We start from the raw sequence: 26,589 nt of genomic DNA, 5'->3' as shown, positions 1-26,589 counted from the left end.
ACAGTGACGTTTCCACAGTTACATCTTAAATCCCTTGCTAGTCTTTGACCCTCACCTCTGGGTGGAAGGAGTCCACCAAACTATCCGTCTGGTTTAGTGGGCGGGGCTCCAGTGTAGTTTGCAGTGGCCGTTCCTCCTCTGTGACCAAAGCCGGACTCTTTCGGTTGGTGAGCTCACTGCACTCTTTGCTTGCTGGTGGAGCTTCTTCATAGCCTCCAGGCTGATCAACTACGACTTCATCTTGAATCCCAACCTCTTCTGTTTCTCCTGCCATTTTTTCATTATCGGGTGATGTTTGTTTCATAACCTCATCAGGTGTTGTGGCACTCATTTGGGACTTGTCGTTTATTTCTGGGATACTTCCCTTCTTCCCTTCCACAGTGTCTGAATCTTCATCGCCCTGTTTTCCATCAAAACAATCTGATCTTGGACACAGAGTTTCCTCTGTAACGTCTTCTGATGCTTCAACAGTGGTGGTGATACCACACGTCACCACAGTTGTTGACTCCTCTTCTTCTACAGTTCTATAGTTTGACTGTTCTGTCCTCCTCCCCCCATCAGACTCTTCTGTCACAGCAAAGTCTTTATGATCATCTTGTAAGGAACTCTCAGTCTGGCACAGTGACTCCTCCTGTTCTTTATTTTTGGATGATCCTGAGATTGATTCACTGATATTTGATTGGTCCTGGTCATTTTTAAGAAATTCATCCTGTGCCCTGTCAGACTCTTCTGTCATGGTGAGCTCTTCATGATCATCTTCTACGGATTTGTCAATCTGACACACCGTCTCCACCTCGTCCTCTTTATTTTTGGGTGGTCCTGTGATGGAGTCACTGATCTTTGTTAGCTCACCACAGTTTGGACTCACGTCGTCTTTTCTCTCATCGGTAGGAGTCACATCACTTGCTGTCTGGGGCTCGACAGACTCCAGAAATTGAACATTTTCAGGTGGATCACTGCCATTATTAGATTTTTGTCTGGTCAGTTTTACTCACTTTAACATTTTTCTTGGGTCTTCCTCTCCTGCGTCGTGGGGCAGGTGGATCATCTTTGACTCCTTCATCCTCCAAACAGTCTGATATTTGAGCAGGACCTTGGTCTTTAACCATCTCAGGTACGCTGACGTCACTATTTGTTTCTGTGACTTGCTGAGTTACTTCATTGCCTTCCTTTGGTGTTGCTTCGTTTCTTTCCTGTGAGTCACTGGCAGTGTGTACTGTTGTTGCTGGAGTGTCCTCTTCAACTGTTTTTACGTTCTCAGTTGAAGCATCTGTCTTAGCTGTCGTTTCTGTTCGTTCACGGCCAGATCGGGTTTTGCGAGTTGGAACATTCATGGATTCTACAGTCTGACACGTTCCTTCTTTATTACCGTCTCTTTTATTAGAAGCTTCTGTGAGAGTCAAAGTCAATTTTTCCTCTTTGTTTCTTCTTGCACTTCTCCTTCTTGCAGGACCTTCTATGGTGACAGTATCTGGAACTGGTTCATCTTCACCTGGAGGCGGCACAGTATGCTCACTGATGTTGACGAGCTCCGTGTCAGTTGTTGGAGCTCCACCAGTGGTGTCCTTATTTCGACGTGTTGCATACTTCTTAATTACGCTCTCCTGTTTGGTTGGTGACTTGCCTTCACATCTGGATGCTGCTCTGGTCGCGGGGATGTTCCCCTTCTCTGGTGCATCCTCACTTCTGAGAGTTGCTCCACCTTTCTTGGTACTTTTTCTCTTTTGCCCATCTTCATTTGGGGATTCTTGGTCATAACTTCTGTCTTTGGAATCTTGTGATTTTGCTGTATCCTCACACTCTGTTTCTTCAGATGTAACTTGATATTCTTTAACCAGGTTACTGTCTTTTTGACTGATGGTTATTTGATCTTCAATAACGGGATTTTGTGAGGACTGTTCTTCTGTTGTATCCTCAGACTCGTTTGTTTCTTCAGATGTAACTTTGTTATCTTTAACTAGGTTACTGTCTTTCTGACTGACAGTTATTTGGTCTTCAGTAACAGGATCTTGTGAGGACTGTTCTTCTGTTGTATCCTCAGACTTGTTTGCTTCTTCAGTTGTGGAATTAATGTCAGATGTATCAACATCAGCTTTTTCCTCAGAAAGTGCCTTTCCTGTGACTTCATCGTCTTTAACCAGGTCACTGTCTTTTTCACTGATAGTTATTTGGTCTTCAGGAACAGAATCTTGCACTTGTGAAGAAGGTCCGAGTTCTGTTTCACTGTCACCTTTTGGGTCACATTTGGCTTTTTCAGTGACGCTGTCTGAGATCTGATGGGATTCCTCATGTGACATTGTGCTGTTCTGAGGTCCTGTTTGTTGCACGTTGTCATCCATCTGTTCACCTGTTGGGTCATCAAGTGAACAAGAGACTTTGACATTTTCAGCTTCATCTCCTGTTGGCTTTTCATCAGAATGTTTTGCGTCCTCCTCTGTGGTTTTCTCCAGATCTTCACGTTGTTGAGATTCATAGTTATCATCATCCTGAATGGTTGGTAAGTTGTGAAGCTGGATTCTGTCACCACTGTACCTTTCAAAGTGACGTTTTAAGCCCTTCATACTGCAGGGAAACAGGAATTGTTCGGTCAGGGGCAGTGAAGGCAGGTTAATCTTACAAAACTGAAGACTCAAGCACAAATTGTCTTTACATTTCAAAGGTTCAACAATATCTTGATAAAATTTACAAACTATTCTAGAAAGATACTCAAAAATAGCTGAAAATGCTCAGAATGTTTTGCATGTCACAACTATTATCTCCACTAAGGAGGTCACAAGGTCACTAGTGTTTATTTATTAGCAGGATATTTGAAAAAGTAATCTGTGTATTTCAGCAAAACTCTGTTTGACGCTAAATACTCAGACAATTCTGGATGCAGGTGCAGATCCTGAAAATTTGCCCCCACTTTTCTTAATGTTTGGAAAAAAGGAAAATGTACATTTCTGAGAATTTCTAAAAGATAAAACCTAAACATCGAATGAACATTTTAGGAAATATTGTTAACAGCAAATTTTTAATGTGTATGTTTTAATAAGAAAATGATCATTTCTATGCAGATTTAAATCTCTGGGTTTTGTAAATCAGTTTTATCTTAGTCCTCAGCTTACGAGGTTCAATCACATATTAAAATACTCACGTTACAAAAGGGCCAACTTTACTCCTGTGTAGAGAGAAAGTGAATTAGTCTATATACAAGATTTAGTTAAATTAAAACACACACACACACACAATCTCAAAAATAAGTACAAATTTTACATATTCCACACTCATATAAACTACAATTTTTTTTCAAGCATTTTTAAATTTTCATTTTGATAATTACAGCATACAGCTCAAAATAAACAAATAAACTATCTCAAAATATGAGAATATTTCCTTTCAAGTTTGGGTAACATTATTTATGCAGCACCAATACCATGAATCCCTCAGTCTGGCTCAGTACACACAACCACAATCATGGGGAAGACAGCTGACTTGACATCTGTCCAGAAGACACTCATTTGACACCTTCCACATGGACCATAAGCCCCAAAAGGTCATTGTTGAAAGGGCTGGCTGTGTGTGCAGTGTGTGACGTGTCTGTGTTGGTTGGGGGTGCCATGTCATCGGCTGGTGTCGGCCCACTGCTTTATTTTTTAATCAAGTCCAAAGTCAATGCGGCTGTCTACCAGTAGATTTTAGAGCACTTTATTCTTCCCTCTGCTGACAATTTTTCTGAAGATGCTGATTACATTTTCAGCAGGAAATGGCAGCTACCCCCAGCTACCAAAACCTCTAATATCTGGTTTGCTGACTATGGTAGTAGATTCACCATCTAACTTGCCTGACCTGAATCCTCTTGGATTCTCTATTTTCAAAAAGAAGATGAAGGCCAACAACAACACAGAGGAGCTGAAGGCCATGACCAAAGCAACCTGGGCCTCCATAAGACCTCAGCAGTGCCCCAGGCTGGTTGCCTCCAAGCCACGCAGCACTGATGCAGTAATTCAACCGAAAGGAGCCCCAACCAAGTACGAAGTGCATGAATGAATGTTGCTTTAAGAAGTGGAACTCTACGTGCCGGCCCGGGCTTTGTGGTCGCAGGATGCAGGACTTCTCTGTGTTCCCAGGGTGAAGAAGAAGTCAGCAGAGCCTTTTCGCATCGTGCACCCACCCTGTGGAACACAGTCTTCCTGCGACCGTAAGGCAGTCTGAATCCGTGGACATTTTTAAGTCAAGACTCAAACTATTATTATTATTCTCTTTCTTATGAATAGTTTTTGTTTTATTTGTTTTATTTTTTTACTTCTGTTTTTGAATTTTTTTATTATTCATTTTTAATTATTTATTCAATTTTATGTTGACTTGTTTTATGTAAGGCGCCTTGAGACGGCTTTTGCTGTGATGTGGCGCATTATAAGCTAATTAAATGAAAGCATTATAAATCCATGAAACATTCTAATGTTTTGGTATGTTTTTTCCATTGTGAAACTCTATAGTCTGTCATCATCGAAAAATTACAGAAAATGCTTGAAACATTTTTATCTATAAATGCATAAACTTTTCAGTTTCTGAAATAACTGACAGAAAAACGCTGAAGTTTCTTAATTTTTTTCAGATGCGTGTAGACAGACAGATAGATACAACAGACAGACCAGATTCTCCTGATTAAATCTGAAGTGATGGACACGTACCAACACAGGTTCATGACACCAGGCGGAGGTTTGTATTGTTTGTATTGACTCAACACCCGAGTTACGCTGTGGGAATCAGCCATCTCAATGCAGATCTGCAGCAGAATGACAGCCATGATCACAAAGAATGGACGAGAAGGTTTGGGGAGAGGAGCAAGAGACACAGAATGAGAGAAAATTCACACCGATTTCTTACATGCTGCAGATTACACACATCTATATATGCCTTGTATCAAATCTCTTATAGTACAGCCCAGAATTAAAATAAATGGAGGCCAGTAAAGAACCTGAACTGTATGAATGATATAATAGCTGAGTAAGGAATGTCAATTAATTTTTGGTACCCTGTTGGCCAACGGCAGAAAGCTGGCGACGGGTGCGATAGATGTTACAACTTCCATGACACACATGACGATGTCCAGTCTCATCTCTGAGATTGCCACACTCAACAAACGCTCCTCCAGGGTATCTGGGTTTGACAACGGCTGCAAAAACAGAGACGTACAGTAGATATTCACACCTGAACATCCAAAAAAAAAAAAACAAACAAAAAAAAAACAACCAAAATCAAATAATTTGTTCATACCAATGGTTTACAATTTTATAGTTGCCTGTTCACACGCGCCCCAGTTTTATTTTACTTTTTAAACTAACGTTTCTCTCATTCAGAGACAAAAACAAATTAAAAAACAAAACAAGGTCAAACTTTAAGGCTAAACAAGCAGCCGACTTACAATGCAGGACAATTTCATCATAGACTTGTACATCATTTCCTGGAAAAAAAAGAAGAAGAAGAAAAAAAGAAAGAGACAATTCATATACAAATACTGCCAATTACATTAACTCATCCATCTGAATGTTTATGAGCGGGTTGGTAATGTTACTAAATATTAGAGGAGTCAACGCTGAACTGTAGATCAATCAACCAAACATCATTCAAATCAGGGTAAAATTGCTCATTTCAGTTACATGAATAATTTTCTTCAAAAGGAATAAATCCAATAAAAATTAAACAGCTATAAAACTAACATGCAAAAAAAAAGTGAAATATATTTATTAATTCTAAACTAATCCATGTCTGAGGATTGTGTCAGGACAGGGTTAAGCTGTGTTGAAATAATAATGGGAAAAAATTGGTTTTCTACAATTACAGCTCAAAAAAGTTTTCCGAGTGTTCAAACCTCAGTGGGATCAGGATCCATGGGCTCTAAGATTGGGTGCACATTGAGCTTCCTGTTTTGAAAATGGAATGGGATCTCAATGTGCGCGTTGATAAATTTACAGCACGTAAACCAATCAGGGAAATAAATAAAGGCCTGAAAGAGAAAACACATGTTATATTACAGTATTTTGTAGGAATGAAGAGATTATGACAGTAACTACTTCATTACAATAACACCACACGTGTAAAGCTACGGTCTATTGTTTACCCTCTTCTGTAGTGCGAGCACCATCACGTTGTAGTACAAGGTATGAAGAGTCCGTTTGGTAAAATACGGCCAAAATAACTTGACGATGTCCTCGTGTTTGTAGTTTCCTTCTGGTAACCCGGTGATCATAACTGTAGGGAACTTTGGATCCTAAAAATCAAGTTTCAAAAAAGGGCAGAAAATGTTAACTGATACACAATTTCCGAAGTTTCATTATACGAGTGCCCAGAACAATGGAGATGTCCCTGAAATAAGATTAACGAAGTGCAAAGGCCTCACCGCAATGCGTTTCTTCTCGTTTGTAACTGTCCAGAAATCTGCAAGATGAAACAGCAACAATGAAAGTGACATATGTAAACAATTGCATCGCTCAACAACAACAATAACAAGATGAAAATCATATTCAAGATAAAAACCTTTTATGGGATGTTCCAATCACATTGTTTTAACAACGGTCCAATTCAAATACTTACATCCCACAATAGGAGACATTAGAAGCAATTAAATCATTACAGCTGCATAAAGCACCAGGCCCTGATGGTCTACCGACTGAGTTTTATTCTGCATTTTTAGAACAGATAGCTCCAACTTTAACTGCTATGTACACAGACTCTCTTAACAGAGGGTCCCTTCCTGCCATCTTGAACCAGGCATGCTTAACGTTGCTGTAAAAAAAAGAAAAGAAAAGAAAATGACAACCCTTTAGAATGTCCATCTTACAGACCAATTTCCCTGCTCAATAGTGACTATAAAATATAGGCCAAAGTTCTAGCTCATCGCTTACAATGTCTTTTACCCATAGTTGTATATGCAAATCAAACTGATTGTCAAAAATTGTTGCTCATTTTTTCATATCTGCAGTTTATTAGACATTATATACACTTCCTGTCAAGTTGATTCCGAATGCCTTCTCTCAATGGATGTGGCGAAGGCGCTTGACAGAGTTGAATGGGCGTACCTATTGGAAGCCCTGGAAAAGATTTGGACTTGGCAAGTCATACATATATATACATATTTCCAACAGCTATGGGTCTTGCCAATAAATCATACTCTAAACTGTTTTCTCTGCACCGTGGGACCCATCAGGAGTGCCAACTTAGCCCCTACTCTTTGTTTTGGCTATTGAAAACTTGGCTATAGCAATTAGATCTAATAAGTTATCACAAAATGTATTGGTGAACATAAATTATCTCTCCATGGGGATGACCTTTGTTGTTTGTTCTCAGGCATCTACTATTCCTCACATTTTACACTGCTCAGTCAGCTTGGGGGAATTTCTGGGTACAAGCTAAATTTAAGTAGAGTGAGCTGTTGCCACGGAACCTAAATCGTTAGGGCTTACCATCATTAATGTTTCTTTAAAGATTACTACACGTCTTAGTTATATGGGTTTCATTGTAACAAAGACTTAGAAGGACCTTGACAAAAATAATTTTAGTAAACTACTGGTTGAGGTTCAGTGTGACTTAAGTGGTCAATTCTTCCTATCTCCTTGATTGGAAGAGTCAGTGCAATAAAAATGTCCATTTTCCCTAAATTTCTTTACTTTTTCCCATGCCCCCTCCCCCATTTTTTATACCAGCTATGTATTTTAAGAAATTGCACTCAGTCATCTCAGCCTACATTTGGAATGGCCACATTTGCTTCTTTTGCGATACTGTATGAAAAGTGTGGTGTGCCAGCTTCTCATTTCTTTAGATATTTACAGGTAAGACACTTAGGGGAGGTGATGGTCTAGTGGTTAAGCGTTGGGCTTGAGACCAGAAGATCCTCTGTTCAAATCCCAGTCTGACCGGAAAATAACTAAGGGCCCTTGGGGATGGTCTTTAATGGCCTAGTTGCTCCCGGTGTGTAGTGAGTACCTTGTATGGCAGCACCCTCACATCAGGCTGAACGTGAGGCATTAGTGTGTAAAGCGCTTTGAGCAGCTGATGTAGATGGAAAAGCACTATATAAATGCAGTCCATTTACTATTTACATTTTATCCAATCATCCTCTCCAGGATTTCCTGTTAAGACTCCTTGTAACGTTACTGATGAGCTTATGTTCTTTGAACCAACCAGAAACAAAGCCATTTCTGTCATGCTGAATGTGATCTCTCATATAAATTCACCCTCCTCTTTGGTAATTAAACAATCTTCAGAGTCAGATCTTCAAATTAAGTATGGCTTGATGTTTTGAGTAACATTTGTTCATCGTCAATCTGCTGAATACATTCTCTTATTCAATTTAAAGTGGTTCACCGGACACACCGACACAAATCCAAACTTGCCAAAATCTATCCTCAAATTGTCCCAACGTGCGATAGATGCAAATCAGGGGAAGCGACTTTGATACATATGTTTTGGACTTGTCCTAAAATCCAAATATTTTGGAAGGACATTTGTGGAGCACTTTCTACTGTGCTCACAACTAAAAATACCCCCACACCCGTCACTTCTGCTTTGTGGGGTCACCCCTGAAGGACTGGATTTACCAAGTGGAGGTCGTAGAGTTATTGCCTTCTCAACTCTCTTAGCTCACCGTCTCATCCTCTTAAAATGGAAGGAAGCTGTCACACTCAATATATCTCACTAGATTAAAGATGTTTCGTCCAATTTAAAACTTGAAAAAAAAAAATCAAGTGTGTAATGAAGGGCGTTCAAAAGAAATTGTATAAAGTCTGGAAGCTGTTCTTGATGTTTTTTGACCAACCAAGGACACAGGTTTGGGAGTAGTTATTGTTTAATGACATTTTTCTTTGTTGGAATGATTCTGGTTGGTTATGAGTATTTATTTCTTATGTTTCTTCTTTTGCTTGTTTACAATATAACTTTGTGTCTTTTAAAGTGACGGGATAAATTCACGTTCTTCATTTTAGGGTAGATTTTTTTTATTCTGAGTCTTAGAAGTTTAATCTGTGTTACGTGATGGCTACAGTATAAACAGTCTGCACAGACGAGGCAAATTAACTGATTTATGACTGCTGCAGCAAACAAACTTAGGGTCACATATGAAGTAGATAACTAATCCTGCAGAAATGTCAAAGCAATAGTTTACAATATTCAGAGTGGATTATAGTGCCGTTACTACCGTTATTATCGTTTACGGTAATGTTTAATAAAAGTATAGGTTTACGTGGAAAGATGAACCAAGGCGACACCGTCGGGAATAAGAAGGGACTTGTTCGGAGTGTGATCCAAAACGGAGCAGTGGCACCCCTTGGAGGAAACCTGGTTGACTGTGGTACGGTTGCTCCACAAATGGCTTCGGTATCATTTGGAAGAGCCTTATCTGGAAGTATTGGGGCTACAGAAAAAGAAGCAAAGAAACAAATATTTGTGTACATTTGAAATGTGTTTAAAATGTTGTGGACTGTGTTTATTAAAACATGATGAAGAATCAAAAAACTGTTGGATTGATTCTGTGAAGTGATTTGCAGTTTTAAATGTTATTACAATTAGAGCCCGACCGATATGGATTTTTTTGAGGCCGATGCCGATAATGATATTTGAATGGAAAAAATGCAGATAATCGATAAATCGGCTAATTTGCCGATAGCCGATAAATCAGCCGATATTATTTTTTTTAAATTAATAAAATGTTCTTTTTTGGACTCTTAACAAAAAAGGAATGAGCTAAAAGCTGAAGCTTTGTCCTCATACTGATTAACTTTATAACAGAATTAAACCTTTGTGAAATTAGCAAATACATATCCTTAAAAAGAGTTGTGAAATACATCTGATCTTACTACATAAACTGAGTTAAACAAGTTGAACTGAAATGGGGGGAAATGTGGGGTGAATGTAATCGCAAAGTTATTACAAACAACATCCTTATAAACTTACTTGTATGCTTTTGTCAGCCGATCAGTGCAGTGTGACTGTGAACTACGGGGGCCGGCGATGAACGCATTTAAGTAGGGGTGTAAGCAGCTCTCAGTTGAATGGAGTCAGAGCTCCATCTACTGGACAAACGGTGCAAGGACATTTTACATTGCCAACACAACATTATTACAATAACTGTTCTGTTATGAGAAATTATCGGCGTTGTATCGGCAAAATTTTGGGCCAATAGTGAGTACTTTTGAAAAGGGCTTCTATCGGCCAATATATCGGTCGGGCTCTAATTACAATTAGCATTATCATTAATAAAAATGTAATCATACACAACTAGCTGGCTAAATGAGTTATACAACCATTTGTTCATGGAACGTAACTATACCCACTTTAAAAGGGAGAAAGAATAAAAAATGGAAAGCAACGTGCACCAGTTACTTTTGATACTGTGGCAGCTTCCACAAATCAAATCAACATGTAGGAAACACTAAAATAATTTTAAACAAGACCACTTGAACAAATCCGACATAACCCAATGAATGAATGTGGGTGTCCAAATTTTTTATGTTGTTCATCAATGAAAACCTACGAGATACTCTTTTCTCGAGGATTTTGGCACTTTCATCCTGAAGATTTTGTAGCTGGGAGCAGTCTTTAGGAGGTTGGCCCAAACACCCATACCGATCAAGCATCTTGAGCAGTTTCAAACTGGATGAAAACCTGAAACACACACAGGACAAGAATGAATAGATCAATTAGTGGAAGCTGCCTACACTGTTAATATCCCCATCCATTTTCAAATAGTGTGTAATCGTGTAATAATGTAATCGTGAGTGGACCTTATTGAGGAGCGGCGAGAAGTTCACGACAAAACCAGATTTAGCACAGCTTCGGAGAGGTGCTCAATTTCACTGGGGGAAATGTCCATCACATACACAGTGCTCACGCCGTCATCACCCATGGACTGCACATAAAAAAGGATGTCACCAGGGAACCGTCACACTGAAGCTGCACTGTTTGGTTACAGTCAGAGCATTTTGGGCAAACTAATACCAGAAATGTTAGGATACTGAATGTAAGTGGATGAAAATGTCTTTGCAGTCAATGACTGTCTGATGTTTGGAACCCATAGACATCGCCAAATAATGTCTTTCCTCCCTTGAGGATGCTTTTGCCAGTCCTTTGGTGCAACCTCCTTCAACTGCTGCTTGTTTGTGGGTCTTCTTCTTCCCTCAGTTTTCTCTTTAGGAAATTAAAGCATGCTGTTGGGTTGAAGTCAGGCAGCTAACTTGGTTGATGAAGAATATTCCACTTCTTTGCCTTGAAAAACTCTTTAACCATCTATACTGTGAAATGTCGTCCTATTGGATTGGTAATATTTGGGTCCAATCTGAGCAGATAGTAAAGACCGAAACACTTTCGGATTCATTTTTCTACTTCCATCAGCAGTCAGATCGTCAATAATATAATCACAAGTGACCCGGTCCAGTTGAGGCAATACATGTTTATGCCGTAGCACTACTGTCATAGTGCACTTATGATGCAAGACTGTTGTTCTCCGGCAAAGATATCAGCAATGCAAAATTCCTCTGTCATGACTCCATGAACTCTTCCAGACATCTCCTAATCACAAAAGTCTTGGACTCAGTCCAGGAGGTCACTGAAAGCCTGGATCGTGATCTTCATCCACAACAATCGCAACCCAGACACTCTGACTCTTCACTCAGTTTTTTTGAGTGCTGTACTTGGGGTATAGCCACCGATTCCATCATCATCTGCAGAGTCAGAACCTTTCTCTGCAGACAAAAGCACCCAAGCTGCTGGCTTCCACAATCCAGACCAAGACAATGCAAGCACTGAACAGTGCAGGAGCCAGAACATGTTCTTTACAAATTGTCAGAAGTCACAGTACCCTTGTAAAGGCACCAGATTTTACACTTACGAGGAATACTATAAGGTTTAATTTTGAATGGGAAATCGCCGATGTTAAAACCGAGACTCAAATTAAGTGCAATGGTACTTGGAAGATTAAACCATTATAAAGACATGCTCACATGTTCTTTTACAATGCAAATTTATAAAACAACAAAGTGATGTGACAAAAAAAATCTGTTTCAATTCAGGGAATATCAACTAAATATCATTAAATTGTTTTAGCTTTATGATAGTTTCAACCTAGTACGGGGAACGAAGTATGTGCTATGCCATACTTACACACATGCCCATCTTTATCACTGATGTATAAAACTGCAACTGCAAAAGAAAAAAAAAATGGAAGAGTCGTTTTAAAAAGCAGAAGGTGGTTTTTCACATCAGAATTATTTTGTATGTGTGCAGCTACATGATAATCTGGGACTTGGTGGATTTATTAGCCATCATAGATGAAAACACTGCTAAATTATGAGTAGAGTACTAATATATTAACAACAAAATTAATTCCTATGATGTGGCCTAAACCAAGGTACATATTTTCTGAAGTATAGGTTTGCGAGGTCCAATGATCAATCCAGTACAATAAATGCTATCATTTTGCAATGTTCTGAACATCTAAAAATGGGTATCAATTGTGGAAATATTGATGTTAATTTTTTTAAATCAAATTAGCTTATCATAGTCAGAAAGTGCAGGAAACAGAAGTTATGGGAAGATTTTAAACTTTACAACAACAAAGTCTTCCCACAGAATAACCACATAAAAAACCTTAAAATGATGACAGTTTATTAAAGTCACTTGAATTTGTAATCTCAATTAAAAGTTTGCAGAAAATAAACCACTTGCTGAATGTAGTTATGTTATGCAGCATAAAAGTTACATTTGAGCTGAACTAACTTATGAGACCACATTCCATTGTACAGTGTTACACTGACACTGTACATTTATAAATATAACACAATGCTAAAATACACTCGGTCATATGAGCATTGTATTCTTTATAATTTGCAGTTGTTTAATTGGTATCCTAGTGCTATATATATATATATATTTGTTATTTACATTATTATTAAGATCCTATTGTCTGACGTACAGTTTGTTCGTATATGTTCAATAAAGCCCCTCTATCAATCAATCAAACAATATTTACGTTTTAACAGCGCCTGCAGGAGGACGTGCACATACGTGAGCTTTGACAAGAGCAGAAGTTAGCTTTGCGTTAGTGTGCACAATGACATCTTCAAAATGTCTTGTAAATCACTCCAGAAGTGTTATCATGTTGCAAAAAGTGTTTTCAGTTTTAGAAATGTTTATTTCTTGATAGCTTTTACATAATATATGACATAAGTTATATTTAGACACAAATGGAACAGAGTTTGCAGCAAGCTAGACTAGCCACTGACGTCACAGTGGAGCTCTACCCTGATGGGCTGTCACCCCCACCCCTTAAAAAAAAGAAAAAAAAAAGAAGAAGCAGAACAGAAGGAAAAAGAATGTGACATTTTAACATCGTACAATAGGTCAAGGTTAACCATCTTTAAACTTGTCCAAGATCTACTGTTCCTTGTGAATTTGAAGACACTGGCAATAACAGGACTGGACATACGCTGAACACAGACAGAAGTAAAGTATTTGTAATACCCGATGGCCATAAAAACATAAAACAAAACAAATAAAGCCAAGTAGAATGGTAGATTGTGCATTTACCGGTGACATGTCTATGGTGGGCGTCACAAGGTTCACGTCAAGTTGAGAGTTTTTAAAAATTAGAGGGCAGTCTTTGAAAAATGCGATCAGGATGTCCATGTCCGTTGCTGACGACATGACGAAATAGGCCTGGGGGAAGAAACCAAAAAGAATTTTAATGCAAATTAAACACTAATAACATCCTCTTGAAAGAAATAAACCCTATTCGGGGCAATCAAAGGGAAAGGTTTGATCTCTGTGTCCTTGAGCAAGACATGAAACCTCAAAAACCTGTTTGACCTTATTGTCCCTACTGACCACACAAAACATGTCCAGAAAGAAAAGGAACAAATAAGCGACTCATAACACATTTCAGTTCCTCTACGGCTGCAGATCTATGCAGAATTTGCTTTTTCAATCTGAAGTCAATGACTTGAGTTTTCACCCAACCTGCTTTCTGAAACACGGCCCAGCTCCACATCAATAAGCTACTAGACAAATCCTGATTGTGTTATGTTCATACCATGGAGAAGTGAGGTAAGACATAGATGGTATTGTGTTTGTGCTCAAATCCAAAAGGCTTCAGGATAGTGGCAATGTCCTCCTCTGTGTAGCAGCCTTCATAGTATTTTGGTAAATTGGTGATACACGCCACGCTTCCACTCACACCTGAAAACTAAAGACGAAGAGGGGAAATAAATCATGACAATTCAACTAAAGCCAGTATGTACATTCTAAACATGAAAGAAAAGAATAACTGAAGAAAAATCACAGATTCAAGTATGAATTAACAGAAAGAAAGCGCCTGAAAAAATGACTAATACATTTCCATCACCACGTTTCTGGCTGTAGTACAGGTCAGTTACCCATGTGGAAAAACCCACAAAATCCTGAAATTTAGCTGGAACCTAGCCCATAACGGAATAAATCAAAATCAAATTTCAGAATTCCACTTCCCGAGGTACAAAGTAACTTCATACAAGCATTTAGGTGAGATGCATTTTCAGAAAACCTACTTCTGAAGATGAAATGTTGACACTGTGCAAATCTGTGGTTGAGAGACAGAGAGAGAGAGAGAGAGAGAGAGAGAGATTTGTTATGCATTAAAGGCTACATCAGCATTCATGAAAAATAAATGTAATCTGATGTATTCAACATTCTTGGGTATTTTAATGATTTGGAGTTCTCAAATTTTTACTTAGTTTGAACTTTCTTATACTTCTGAGCCAGAGTTTTACAAACTCAAATTTCTTCAGGTTTTAACTAAATTCACAAATACAACAACTCCTTTGTGAAATTATTTGAAAATTTCAACCAATTCAAGGAACGGAAAACAGAAATAAATGCTGTATCACTAGGAACAAAATGGATATAGAAATTTTTCCTTTTTTGTTGAGAAATTGTCCATTTGATAGATTTGTAACTAGTTAATAACATTCTAATTTGGTGTTTCCGATCAGTGGAGGGTAAAATACTTGTGCTCTGTAGTTCATAAATATGGGTCCCAACATCAACCTTCATCAATGTTTGACAGACAGGCTAACATGTAAAGAGAAATACACTGGGAAATAGTTGGCTAGCTCCAGTTAGCCAAAACAATGTGGTCGGTGTAGCCTAATTTGTTAACCGCGGAATTAGTAATAGACTAAAGAGTAAGATATATCCTGTATAAACACATTTTTACATCTAAAAAGGTACATATTGTAACATCACATGCCCTTACACAAAATGTATAAGGTATTTTATTAATTTTATTAGTTTTGAACCATTTGGAGAAAAATAAATTTGAGACAGACCTCAAAACTGGTAAACTTAAAATACAGATTCTGTTTGTAACACATGATTTCAGGGGAAAACATTATGTGGTGGTTTAAAGTCCCATTTAAAAAATTAGCTATTCTGCAGAAAATTACATTTAAAATCCATGCAACAGCAACTCGAACCCTTTGGTGACCCAAATACAGTTTTGTTGCACACTTGCATAAATTTCATACTTATTCTTCACACTTTCAGATACCGTTCCATCACCTAATGTTTTTCCTGTAGACTGCAGGGTTGTTGCAGGCATCTGACTCGTGTCCACTGTTTTTGCCCGTTCAGTTTCTGCTGTAGATGACTGAGATTTTTTCACAGCTGGCGCAGACGCGACGGATTCCGCACTTTCACTTTTACTTTTTTCCGCAGACTTTGCATTCACATTGCTTCTTTCTTCACTTTGTTTTCTCTGTGGTGCTGTCACAGGAGCTTCAAAATCACAACAAAAAAAAAGTTTATCATGCACTGTCCAAAAATAAAATTTTAAACAAGACTTCATCAACAGCATGTGCATCCAGTCTGGCTTTGTAAACAAGGAACAGAAAAGCTCAGGTTACAACACACAGACACACACACACAGACACACAGTGAGGGAATGTTGGGTTTTTTTTCTATACAGGATGCAATTATGCCACAAAATCTTAACAAGGAAAACGGCTGCTGGCTGGTATATTAATGTTTAAAATTCTACATGACTTTCATTAAATTAGTCCTATTCAGTGATTAAAGTGGGCCACGGAAAAAAAAAAAACTGAAAATGTTTGGGCAAGGATCAAAGGCCCAAAGCCCCTGACGGGGGGTTTGGGGGTTTCCCCCCAGAAAAATTTGAAATCTCAGATGCATTCTGGAGCATTTTCAGGTCTATTTACCCACCAAAAAAAAAATTATTTTTTGGTGGGTAAGGTCAATTTTTCCACCCCAGTCTTTTCACACAGCTTGTATTCTGCTACTGATCTTTAATCCAAAAAACATACACTGTGGACAGTAAAGGAAATTACAATTCAAAGTACTCCAAAATAATAATTCTCAGTGTCAATTCAAATGGAAAAATAGGAGTATTTAAGGTACATTATTGCATCAACTTGTTCAACCTTCACTCACTTCTGAGTTTTCCTAGTTTTGGAGCTATTGATAAGCTCTGTTTTCAGATTTTGGCCACCATAAAATCCTTACAAATGTGTTTTTTATGTCAAGATTAATTTCTGTTTACTGCACATTTTGAAGTTAAACTTCTTACATTAGAAAACTTGTAATTAAAATAGTTTTAATTTAAAAATACTTAAAAATCTCTGATGTTCATGTGTAAATTAAAACCATAACTTATCTGTTGTTGAGATAATTTCTTGATTAACATTATAAGGAACCTTGGACATTTATTTTTAAATAGGATGAAAAGTAATATAACGTGCATTTTTAAGTCTAGTAGATTTATACAATAATTCAGTAAATGTTGAAATGTTTCTGATGTAATACAAGAAATATATTTCTTAAAATATAAAGAAATATGAAACAGCACTGTGGTTCAAATAAAATGTTCACTCAACTCGGCAGTGATTGATTCAATATAGTGCAGCTAAAAGCTAACGTTAACTGATAAACTTCAGCAGAACACTAACATCACGTATTATTTTCAATTACTCACTCACTTCAAACAAATTTTGTCTGTTGTTCAAACTCAATCTTGTGGTTATGACTCGCAGACAGAGTTAAACTCTTGTCTATATGCTAATGGCATTAGCATTTTAGCAGGTGGGAGCTTCACCCGTTAGCTCCACTAGTGGAAAAACACAGCTCATAAGTTTTAATGTCCACAACAACATAAACCATCAGGAGAACCACCGCACAGTAACCAAACTCCCAAACCCAAAACAAAATAACCCTTCTTCTTCTTTGGAGTTATTGGCAGCTTGCAAACCAACACAGCACATTACCTGTTTGGGCATGGAACTGAATGAATGAATTCTGACGTATGTTATCAAAAATAACCGGGAGACGTTCACCACGTGAGTAAAAACACAGATTTCTGGAAATCTTTCATCAGTGCTTATTAGATTACTTGATGAGAACATTTGTGTAACACTCAGCCAAATCAATGACACACCTTTTGATTTGATTCCAGAGCAGCGTCAGTGGGACTTCCTCCTTCCTTCTTTGAGGGACGTTTGGTGAGGCTTTGACAGGCTTTCCTGATTCTTTGGAAGTTTGAGGGTCCTGAACTTCAGTTGGAACAGAAGCAGTATTTTCTGTGCACTGGAAGTGAAGGGAAAAATGAAGCTCGGGTGGAGAAACATCTAGTCCAGGGGTTGTCAAAGTGTGGGAGAGTGAGCCCCCCCTCAGAGGAAAAAATGAACAGCTGAACCCCCCCCCACCGACACACATTTTCAACATCTGTGTTTCTTTTTATGCTTTTACACATCTTAAACACATTGATAAGTATCTGTGTGTCTGTAAGGAACTGCCTATGCATTTACAAATTTTACAGCCTTTGTAAGCATGTTTTTAAAGAACTTTCTATTTTTTCCACACATTTTACACCCTTTTCAAACATTTTAAACATGTTTTTAAAGAACTTTCTATTCTTCTATTTTTACCTTTGTCATATTTTAAACATTGTTTTTTTTTTAACATTTAAACATCTTTGTGTTTTTTTTAATGTCTTTGGCATAACTAACACATTTTAACAAAGAATAACGGATGGGTACTGATAAGATTTTATCGATACCTTTATCGATTCCGCTTATCGATCCGATTCCTTATCAATACCTCCTGTGAATTTTCTGTGTACTAAAAGTTTACAGGTTTTCTATGTCAATAACATTTTATTGAGTCTTAAAGTAAATAAATATGAAATTGGTCACTGGATCCTTGATCTCTGGACATAAAAATAAAATCAGTGGTTTTTCTCAAAAGAATATCCTTTCAGACATTAATGGCATGAATCTAACTCCATACCTCTGAGCTGAGCTCTTGCAGCCGCTGCGTTGCAAGTCAACATCAATGTAATTCATAAAGAACACAGGACGTCTCATTTTTGGAGAAAAAAAAAATGTTTTACTCTGTTGTAGTTTGCTGTCTGTGTTACAACGTTTGGAAAGAGGTGTCATTTGATTTCAAACGGTGATTCACTTTGAAGTTAATTCCGGTCGGACTCTAACTTGACTTGGCAGAGAGCGGCACAGCGTTTGGAGCTGTATGAACGTAACGGAGGACGACTCTCGTTTCTTGACTCCATCAAGACAATAGTCCCAGTTAGTGACTTTAATCCACACAAAATGGCTCACGACTGACATCTTTAAGTAGTATTTGAGAGGGGTTAAGAAGCGGACTTATCGCTTCTGAAAAGCAGCGAAGCAAAGAACCAATGAAGCAGCGGGCAGGAGCACTGCTCATTGGATCGGCGCATTGCTTCGTTGTCTCAAGCTTCAAAGCAGAGCCATTACAGAAGTGGTTGATTACAAACCCGCTGCAGGGTCTGCAATCAACATAAAGGAATGATCATTTACCCGATAAAGCACCCTCAAAATAACAGCCGCTCTGAAGGACCGATGAGGGAATCGTTAGCAAAAAGGCTATTGATGTCGGTGGATCAAATCATTTCTTAACAATTCTCGAAAAGAACCGGTTCTCGATACCCATGCCTTGCACACACCCCCTAAGAACTCTGGCGCTCCTCACAGTTTGAAAACCACTGATCTAGTCTAAATACACAATAGGTCTATTTTATCCACACAGATCATCAACAGCGGGCATCAGACGGTCTTTATGATGATTGGACAGTTGGTCCATTGTACATTTTTGCTCAGGAACATCAATGAAGGTGGAGCCAATTCCTATAAAATGTATGAATTTATTACACATGCACGTACCTCAGTCTTTGACGAGTTACTTTTCACAGGCTCATTCTTCACAGCTTCCTTGTCTGAGGACTGTGCAGTTGCCTCTATTTTCTTTGCTGTAGCACAGGAGGAGCCAGGTGATGAGGAGAGCTTCACTGTAGCCAGTAAAACTGGAGGCAAAGTTTGAAACACGGTGTAACCCCCTCTAATATATTGGGCTACAGAGAGAAACAAAGATAAAATAGATGTGTGATCAAACTCATTCTTTTCTTATGAAATGAGTGTTGGAAGTTCAGTGTTGCATTTTCCAATGCATGCCCGAGTCCCTAAACATTGCAAAGGGTAGTGATTGGTTAGTCCCATTTGCAGGCCCACCCACCTGGTGTACTTGGGTGCGCTTGTGAGGAGGGAGGTCAGACGTGCCTGATCAACGGAAAGAGAGCATGGTGCCAGAGCAGAGCTAAGAATGGACGTGAGCCAAATTAAAAAGAATCGAGAGAAAAGCGAAAAACGTTGCTGGAACCATTCCCTGCCAAATGAGCGAGCTGTCCACAAAGATTTGGTGAGAGTAACTCTCACATCATCAAGCCTCTTAAAGGGTTAACCTCTGGTTATCCACCGCTCGGAAAAGGGAGTAAGAAACCTGACAAAAGTGTAAATGCACAGTACCACCATCCTAAGGAGCCTTTCAGGTCTGGAGACTGGCTCGGCCACTCCAGATCCTTTAAATGCTTCTTAAGGAGCCTCTCCTTAGTTGCTCTGGCTGTGTGTTTGGAGTCACTGTCATGCTGGAAGACCCAGCCATGACCCATCTTCAATGCTCTTCCTGAGGGAAGGAGGTTGTTTACCAAAATCTCATGATACATGACCCCATCCATCTTCCCTTCAATATGGTGCAGTCATCCTGTCCTCTTTGAGGAAAAGGATCCCAAAAATGATGTTTCCAACCACATGCTTCACGGTTGGGACAGTGTTCTTGGGGTTGTTCTCATCCTCCAAACACGAGTACAGATGATACCAAAAAGCTTTGTTTTGGTCTCATCTGACCACATGACCTTCTCCCATGCCTCCTCTGGATCATCCAGATGGTCACTGGTGAACTTTAAACGGGCCTGGACATGTGCTGGTGTGAACAGGGGGACCTTGCTGCTCTGCAGGATTTTAAACCATGACAGTGTTGTGTGTTACTGATGTAATCTTTGTGACTGTGGTCCCAGCTCTCTTCAGGTCATTGACCGGGTCCTCCCGTGCAGTTCTGGGCTTTTTCAGAAATATCCTTACCCCACAAGGCAGGTTGCATGGAGCCCCAGACCGGGGAAGATTGACAGTCATCTTGTGTTTCTTACATTTTCTAATAATTCCACCAACAGTTGTTGTTTTCTCACCAAGCTGCTTGCCTGTTGTCCTGTAGTCCATCCCAGCCTTGTACAGGTCTACAATTTTCCTGGTGTTCTTAGACAGCTCTTTGGTCTTGGTCATGGTGGACAGGTTGGAGTGTGATTGACTGAGTGTGTGAACAGGTGTCTTTTATACAGGTAACAAGTTCAAACAGGTGCAATTAATACAGGTAAAGAGTGCAGAATAAGAGGGCTTCTTAAAGAAAAATTAACAGGTCTGTGAGAGACAGAATTCTTGCTGGTTGGTAGGTGACCAAATACTTATTTCATGCAATGAAATACAAATTAATTGTTTAATATTCATACAATGTGGTTTTCTGAAATTTTTTTTTTTTAGATTCTGTCTCTCACAGTTGAAGTGTACCGACGAAAAAAATTACAGGCCTTTACATTCTTCGTAGGTGGGAAAACTTGCAAAATCGACAGTGGATCAAATACTTATTTGCCTCACTGTACCTGTCCAGTATTTAGCATAGTGCTTTAATTTCACCTCAAGATATTTTATTTTACAAATTACATTTCATAATTTTTGGTTTATTAAAGAGTAAAAACTGAAAGAAATCAATTGTAATAAAATACTGAAATTAATTATATGAATGTCAAGTCTATTACTTTACATCAAGTCCTTCACATCTTAAATGTTCCTGAATGTTTATTTGTTCAACTGTCTGTGTACAAAATAAGTATAAAAATTAAACGTCCTTGAATTTCAGTTTCTAAATTTTTTTAAATGTTTGTTCTAAAGACGTTTTACTGTATTTAGATTTAACAGGTACATAGAAGCAGCAGACTGCAGCAACCTGACAGTTGTGCATCATGCCCATATGGCACATATATGAAACAGTCTTTAAAATAAATAAAAACAATGAAACAGCGCTATTCCCGAGCAGTGCTTCAAAAGACCCACAAACAGGCCAGTGAAATGACGCAAACACGCAATGAATCTTTTTATTAAGCACCAATCTATTTTAATTCCAATTTAAAATGAATGACTGTGCCACAATGTGGTGGGTTTAGTGACTGGTTTGTCACCTATCCAGCTCTCACTTGTAGCAATTAAGAATATGCTGGGTCCAATCTACAATCATAATCAACTGAAATCATTCTCATTATAATATCGTCATCTCACCAACAGAAATGACAGAAATAATTGTAGAAACAGATAATTGTAGCTGAGTACAATGAAGTCAGAGCAGAGTACAGAGAGTTGCCTCGAGCGCCACAAATCCAAATGACTGCGGTACCAGATTTGCAACCAGAAATCCTTGAGCACAACTCGATTTCCAGTCTCTAGCATGTGTTGTGTCAAAATACATACATACACACACACACATATATATATATATATATATATATATATAATGTAAAATAAATGGACCATAAAGGGAAATTAAACGGATTACGGAGGTTTTACAGCTGTGTTTACTCTTATTAGATTACTTGGTGAGCAAAAACTCAGCCAAATCAATGACACACCTTTGTGATTTGATTCCACAGCATCTTCAGTGGGGCTTCCTCCTTCCTTCTTTTGAGGGACGTCTGGTGAAGCTTTGACAGGCTTTGCTGATTCTTTGGAGGTTTGAGGGTCCTGAGCTTCAGTTTGAACAGATTGTGTATTTTCTGAGCACTGGAAGTGAAAGGAAAAGGAAGCTCAAGTGGAGGAACATCTAGTCTAAATACACAATAGATCTATTTTATTCACACAGATCATCAACAGCACACATCATGCCTATCTTTATGATGATTGGGCTTTTGGTCCATTGGCATTTTTGCCCAGAAGCATCAATGAACTTGGGGGCAATTCCTGTAAAATAAATGTATGGATTTATCTCACATGCACCTACCTCAGTCGTTGACGAGTTACTTTTCTTAGTCTCATTCTTCACAGCTTCCTTGTTTGAGGACGGTGCAGTTGCCTTCTTTTTCTCTGCTGTAGCAGAGGAGCCAGGTGATGAGGAGGGCTTCATCTTACTCAGTTCAGCCAGTAAAACTGGAGCCAGAGTTTTAACCACATCATCCAGGTCAGACGTATTTGACAGCGATTGGGCAGCTGGTGGAACAACGATAAGGAGAGTTGGATTGAAAGCAATGGTGGGTGGTTGGCTTCTCCACGCTGCAATTAAACTGAAATCTAGAGCAAGTCATCTCATATTCAGACAACTTCAATACATGTATTTAATGTCAGAAACTGTTCCATAGTTTCTTTGGAAAGGCATTTCCAAGGAGTTGAAGAAAGACTTTCTTTTTAGTTTACCTTCTACTTAATGAGAGCACTGGGTCCTGGATGGCAATGACCCAGCCAGATAAACAGCTCATCTCCCTCTCTCAAAAATAACCATCTATCTGCTGCAGCTCTTAATCTCAAATATTGAAGGATGGGGCCAATTAAAAACTAATGAAATATAATGCACAATTTGTGACACAGCTCTGAAGGCACAAAAGCCTCCCTCAACTTCTGCTCTTTGAAACCCATGAACAACTTTATCATAAATACAAGTGAAAATACATTTATGTTGAAGGTAACATAAACATCGAAAATACAAGACCAAAGTAATTAATCAATTCATTAAATTTCTCAAACCTGATGTCTTCAGAAGTTTCTTAGCGAGGGTCTCTACACTGCTCAGTTCCTGTCCGGATCTCTTCTTCTTCTGAGGCCATGTTCTCTTATGACAGCTCCCTTGAAAAGATGTACTCTGTTCCTCAGAGCTCCTTGAACGCGACCGTTGGGATTTTCTCTCATTTTTTTGTAAAGAGCCTCTCTCATGGCTCCTTGAACGTGACCTACGTGACCTTCTCTCACGGCTTCTTGAACGTGATCGTCTTGCTCTCGTTTCATGACTTCGTCCTCGTGAAGAACGTCTCTCACGACTCCTTGAACGTGATCGTCTTGCTCTTGTTTCATGACCTAGTCCTCGTGAAGAACGTCTCTCCCGACTCCTTGAACGTGATCGTCTAGCTCTTGTGCCAGGACTTCTTCCTCGTGAAGAACGTCTCTCACGACTCCTTGAACGTGATCGTCTACCTCTTGTGTCAGGACTTCTTCCTCGTGAAGAACGTCTCTCACGGCTCCTTGAACGTGATCGTCTACCTCTTGTGTCAGGACTTCTTCCTCGTGATGAACGTCTCTCACGGCTCCTGGAACGTGATTTTCGAGATCGTTTCTTTTGGCTCTTTGAGCACGAATGACTGGAAGAGTCATTCCTTGGGGAGCAAGAATGCGATCTGGACCTGAGTGAAGCAAAGGTGAAACCATTTCATTCACTGGATCTTATTTCAAAATTCAAGAGCAAACATTTGAAAGCTGGACTAACTTCTTTTTGCTCAAATTTAGAAAGTGAAAATGCAAATCTTTTCACGTTTCAGTGTGCTGCATTTAACATGTTGAAATATCTTCAACACTACTTGAAAAGTCCAACAAACCTGCGCTTGAATATGGACTTCTGTGGCAATTTTTTGCTCTGATTCTTGCTTTCATCACTCTGAAGATGCGGTGCGATGGCAGAGCTTGAAAGAGACACACTGTTATTTTTGTCCTGATTGTGGCCTTCCTCAGAAATTGTGGACACACTTTTTTGTGAGCTCTGGTGAATAATTTTTGTAAGACTGTGGGGAGAGAAAATATGAGCAGAACACAGCACATGCACAAACAGATTACATACGAGATCTCAACATTGCATCAAGATGGTCAAAAAATGGAAACGCAACTTCTAGATGTACTCGTATTCCACATGGTCACATCCAGGCTTGTTGCACAAAACAAGTTTATCATCATTCATGACTGAAATCGGGAGCAAATATGGTTCAAAATGTATGCTTCTTGAAAGGAGCTTCTCACTTTAATTACAAAACCCTCAGTCTGATGGTCAACCAAGCCAAAAACATGCTACAGCAAACATCCAGCAGAGTATCAACGGGGAAGAAACCCAACATCTTCAAATGATTCCCTCGTGTAATTATTAAACTATTACAAACAACATTCATTTTGAAAGAATATAAAGACAAACACTGACGTTTGCTGATGTAGTCTGCTGTTCTGCCGATGTTGACTGGAATTCTGGTGGCTGAGCCAATCCTAGAAGCAAAAACAAACATGCAGCTTTCAGTTTCAAAATCACAACTCTCACTGTGTGGCTGTTTTACACACCATACATATTTAATCACAAAGTAGGGGTGATGGCCAGGTGGTAAGTGTACTTGGTTTCACGGTGGAAGGTTACAAGGTTCAAACTCTACCCCTGCCACATTTCTCCATGTAAAGTGGAGTTGCATCAGGAAGGGCATCCAGCGTAAAACTCGCGCCAAATTAATGTGAAGAACCACCTTGGATCTGTTGTGGTGACTGAGTGAAAAACAAGGGAGAAGCCGAAACGACTTACTTGATACAATAAATTACAAGTTTTGAAAACAATCTTCTTTATTGTGTTCTGCCAGGTCCGGTGTTTAATCCCACGTTTTCAGTCTTATTTAGAAATCTGATGACAAACATCGAAGTCTGCTGAAAACTGTAGCTTGGTTCAGTCAATCAATGCTGCGATAACCCTGAACTTGGGCAGTAAAACGGCATTTAGAACACAACTACAACACAAGAAAAACTTTGACAGGAAACGTGAGTATACAGGTTCGATACCTGTAAACAGACATGTCGGAGAAAGTTACAAGAAATAAACAACCACAGAATTTAAACAAAAAATGGAAGATAAATAAAAAGCATCATGGTTGTTGAGAACTTCAAGAAGTTGTTCAACAGTTTTGAACGTGGGGCCTATTTTTGATTGTTTTTGGTTCAAATTTTCACTCTGGACTAAAGATTTCCACCTGTCCAGTGTCTAGTTTGTTACAAAACATAATTAGTCAAGAAAAGTTGTAAAATGAGTGATAAGGAAGCCAACTGCTTACCTTAGTCCAGGGGTGTTCAACTCCAGTCCTCGCAGGTCAGTGTCCTGCACCTTTAGATGTGTCGCTGGTCCAACATACCTGAATCAAATGGCTGAATTACCTCCTCAGTATGCAGTCAAGTTCTCCAGAGTCCTGCTCATGACCTCATTAAGCGACTCAGGTGTGTTGAAGCAGTGACACATCTAAAAGGTGCAGGACATGGGCCCTCGAGGACTGGAGTTGAAGACCCCTGCCTTAGTGTTGGCGCCATTATTCAACTTTCATGGACAGTTGCTAGACTGCTGCAGAGGAATCCTGAAGATGATGCCTTCCAAATCAGTGGATTTTACTGAGGTAAGTATGCACATGTGCATGTCCACAGCTAAATGCGCCATGCTTTCTCATGTTCAGTGATTTATTTTTAGTATTCAGTGAAAAAACAAAAACTAACAAACAAACAAAAAAAAAATAACAGCATTTTCCTGGTGTTTTCTGATGGCCATACACATGCTCTAGAAAGCTGTTTTTAGCTGTTAAGGTGTGAGTTTTAAAAATCCAAAAATAGGCCTCAGGTCACAAAAAAGGGGGGGAAAAGGCTAATTTCTCCTTTCAGGTGTTCCAACTTTCCAATTCACTTTACACACGGTCACATTACAAAGAACTGAAGGCAACATAACATTGCAAAGCACATAATTTATTTAGTCATCTAAATTGACATTTTTAAAAGAGCATTTTTTTTTTACACTGTCATGGAAGTAAACAGAACTAATACTGTCAATACATCAAATACTCTGTCTAATTATAAAAGCTATACTTACAGTTATTTAAAAACAACACTAGCATGTGGATTTGGACCACTATGCTGCCTTAATTCTAGTTTATACATAAAAGTCTAAAATTTGATTGTGCAACATGTGCTAATGTCCTTTCCTGTGACCGTCAGAGATCACATGATCAAGTCTGGTGTGAATTCACACTGATGCTCAGCCACAACGTTCACCGATGTTGACCTTGAGCTGAAAATACCGAAGGAATCAACAAATCCACAGACTCATCCAACTTACATTTATACAGTGAAATGTAACAAATGTGAAATTTTTCTGTCGAAATGCCAACAACACAGG

The 26,589-nt window shown here is 38.9% G+C and overlaps 1 protein-coding gene across 1 annotated transcript in view; it reads right to left on the bottom strand.

Annotated features, from left to right (window-relative positions):
• The window catches only part of LOC117505439, a 68,540-nt gene that overhangs the window by 34,050 nt on the left and 7,901 nt on the right, over window positions 1-26,589 (bottom strand). The window contains 18 exon segments of the mRNA XM_034165082.1: window positions 56-910; window positions 996-2,562; window positions 4,674-4,768; window positions 5,018-5,158; window positions 5,855-5,989; window positions 6,104-6,253; window positions 10,511-10,600; window positions 10,603-10,641; window positions 13,561-13,689; window positions 14,063-14,215; window positions 17,286-17,301; window positions 17,456-17,604; window positions 19,221-19,408; window positions 22,064-22,214; window positions 22,432-22,637; window positions 23,169-23,818; window positions 24,011-24,193; window positions 24,601-24,662. Of these exon segments, the coding sequence (XP_034020973.1) occupies window positions 56-910; window positions 996-2,562; window positions 4,674-4,768; window positions 5,018-5,158; window positions 5,855-5,989; window positions 6,104-6,253; window positions 10,511-10,600; window positions 10,603-10,641; window positions 13,561-13,689; window positions 14,063-14,215; window positions 17,286-17,301; window positions 17,456-17,604; window positions 19,221-19,408; window positions 22,064-22,214; window positions 22,432-22,637; window positions 23,169-23,818; window positions 24,011-24,193; window positions 24,601-24,662 (4,959 nt within the window).

This window comes from Thalassophryne amazonica, chromosome 23, assembly GCF_902500255.1.
Source record: "Thalassophryne amazonica chromosome 23, fThaAma1.1, whole genome shotgun sequence".
NCBI lineage: Eukaryota > Metazoa > Chordata > Actinopteri > Batrachoidiformes > Batrachoididae > Thalassophryne > Thalassophryne amazonica.
Note: the sequence above shows the minus strand (reverse complement) of the source record. Positions and strands in the feature narration are given on the sequence as shown.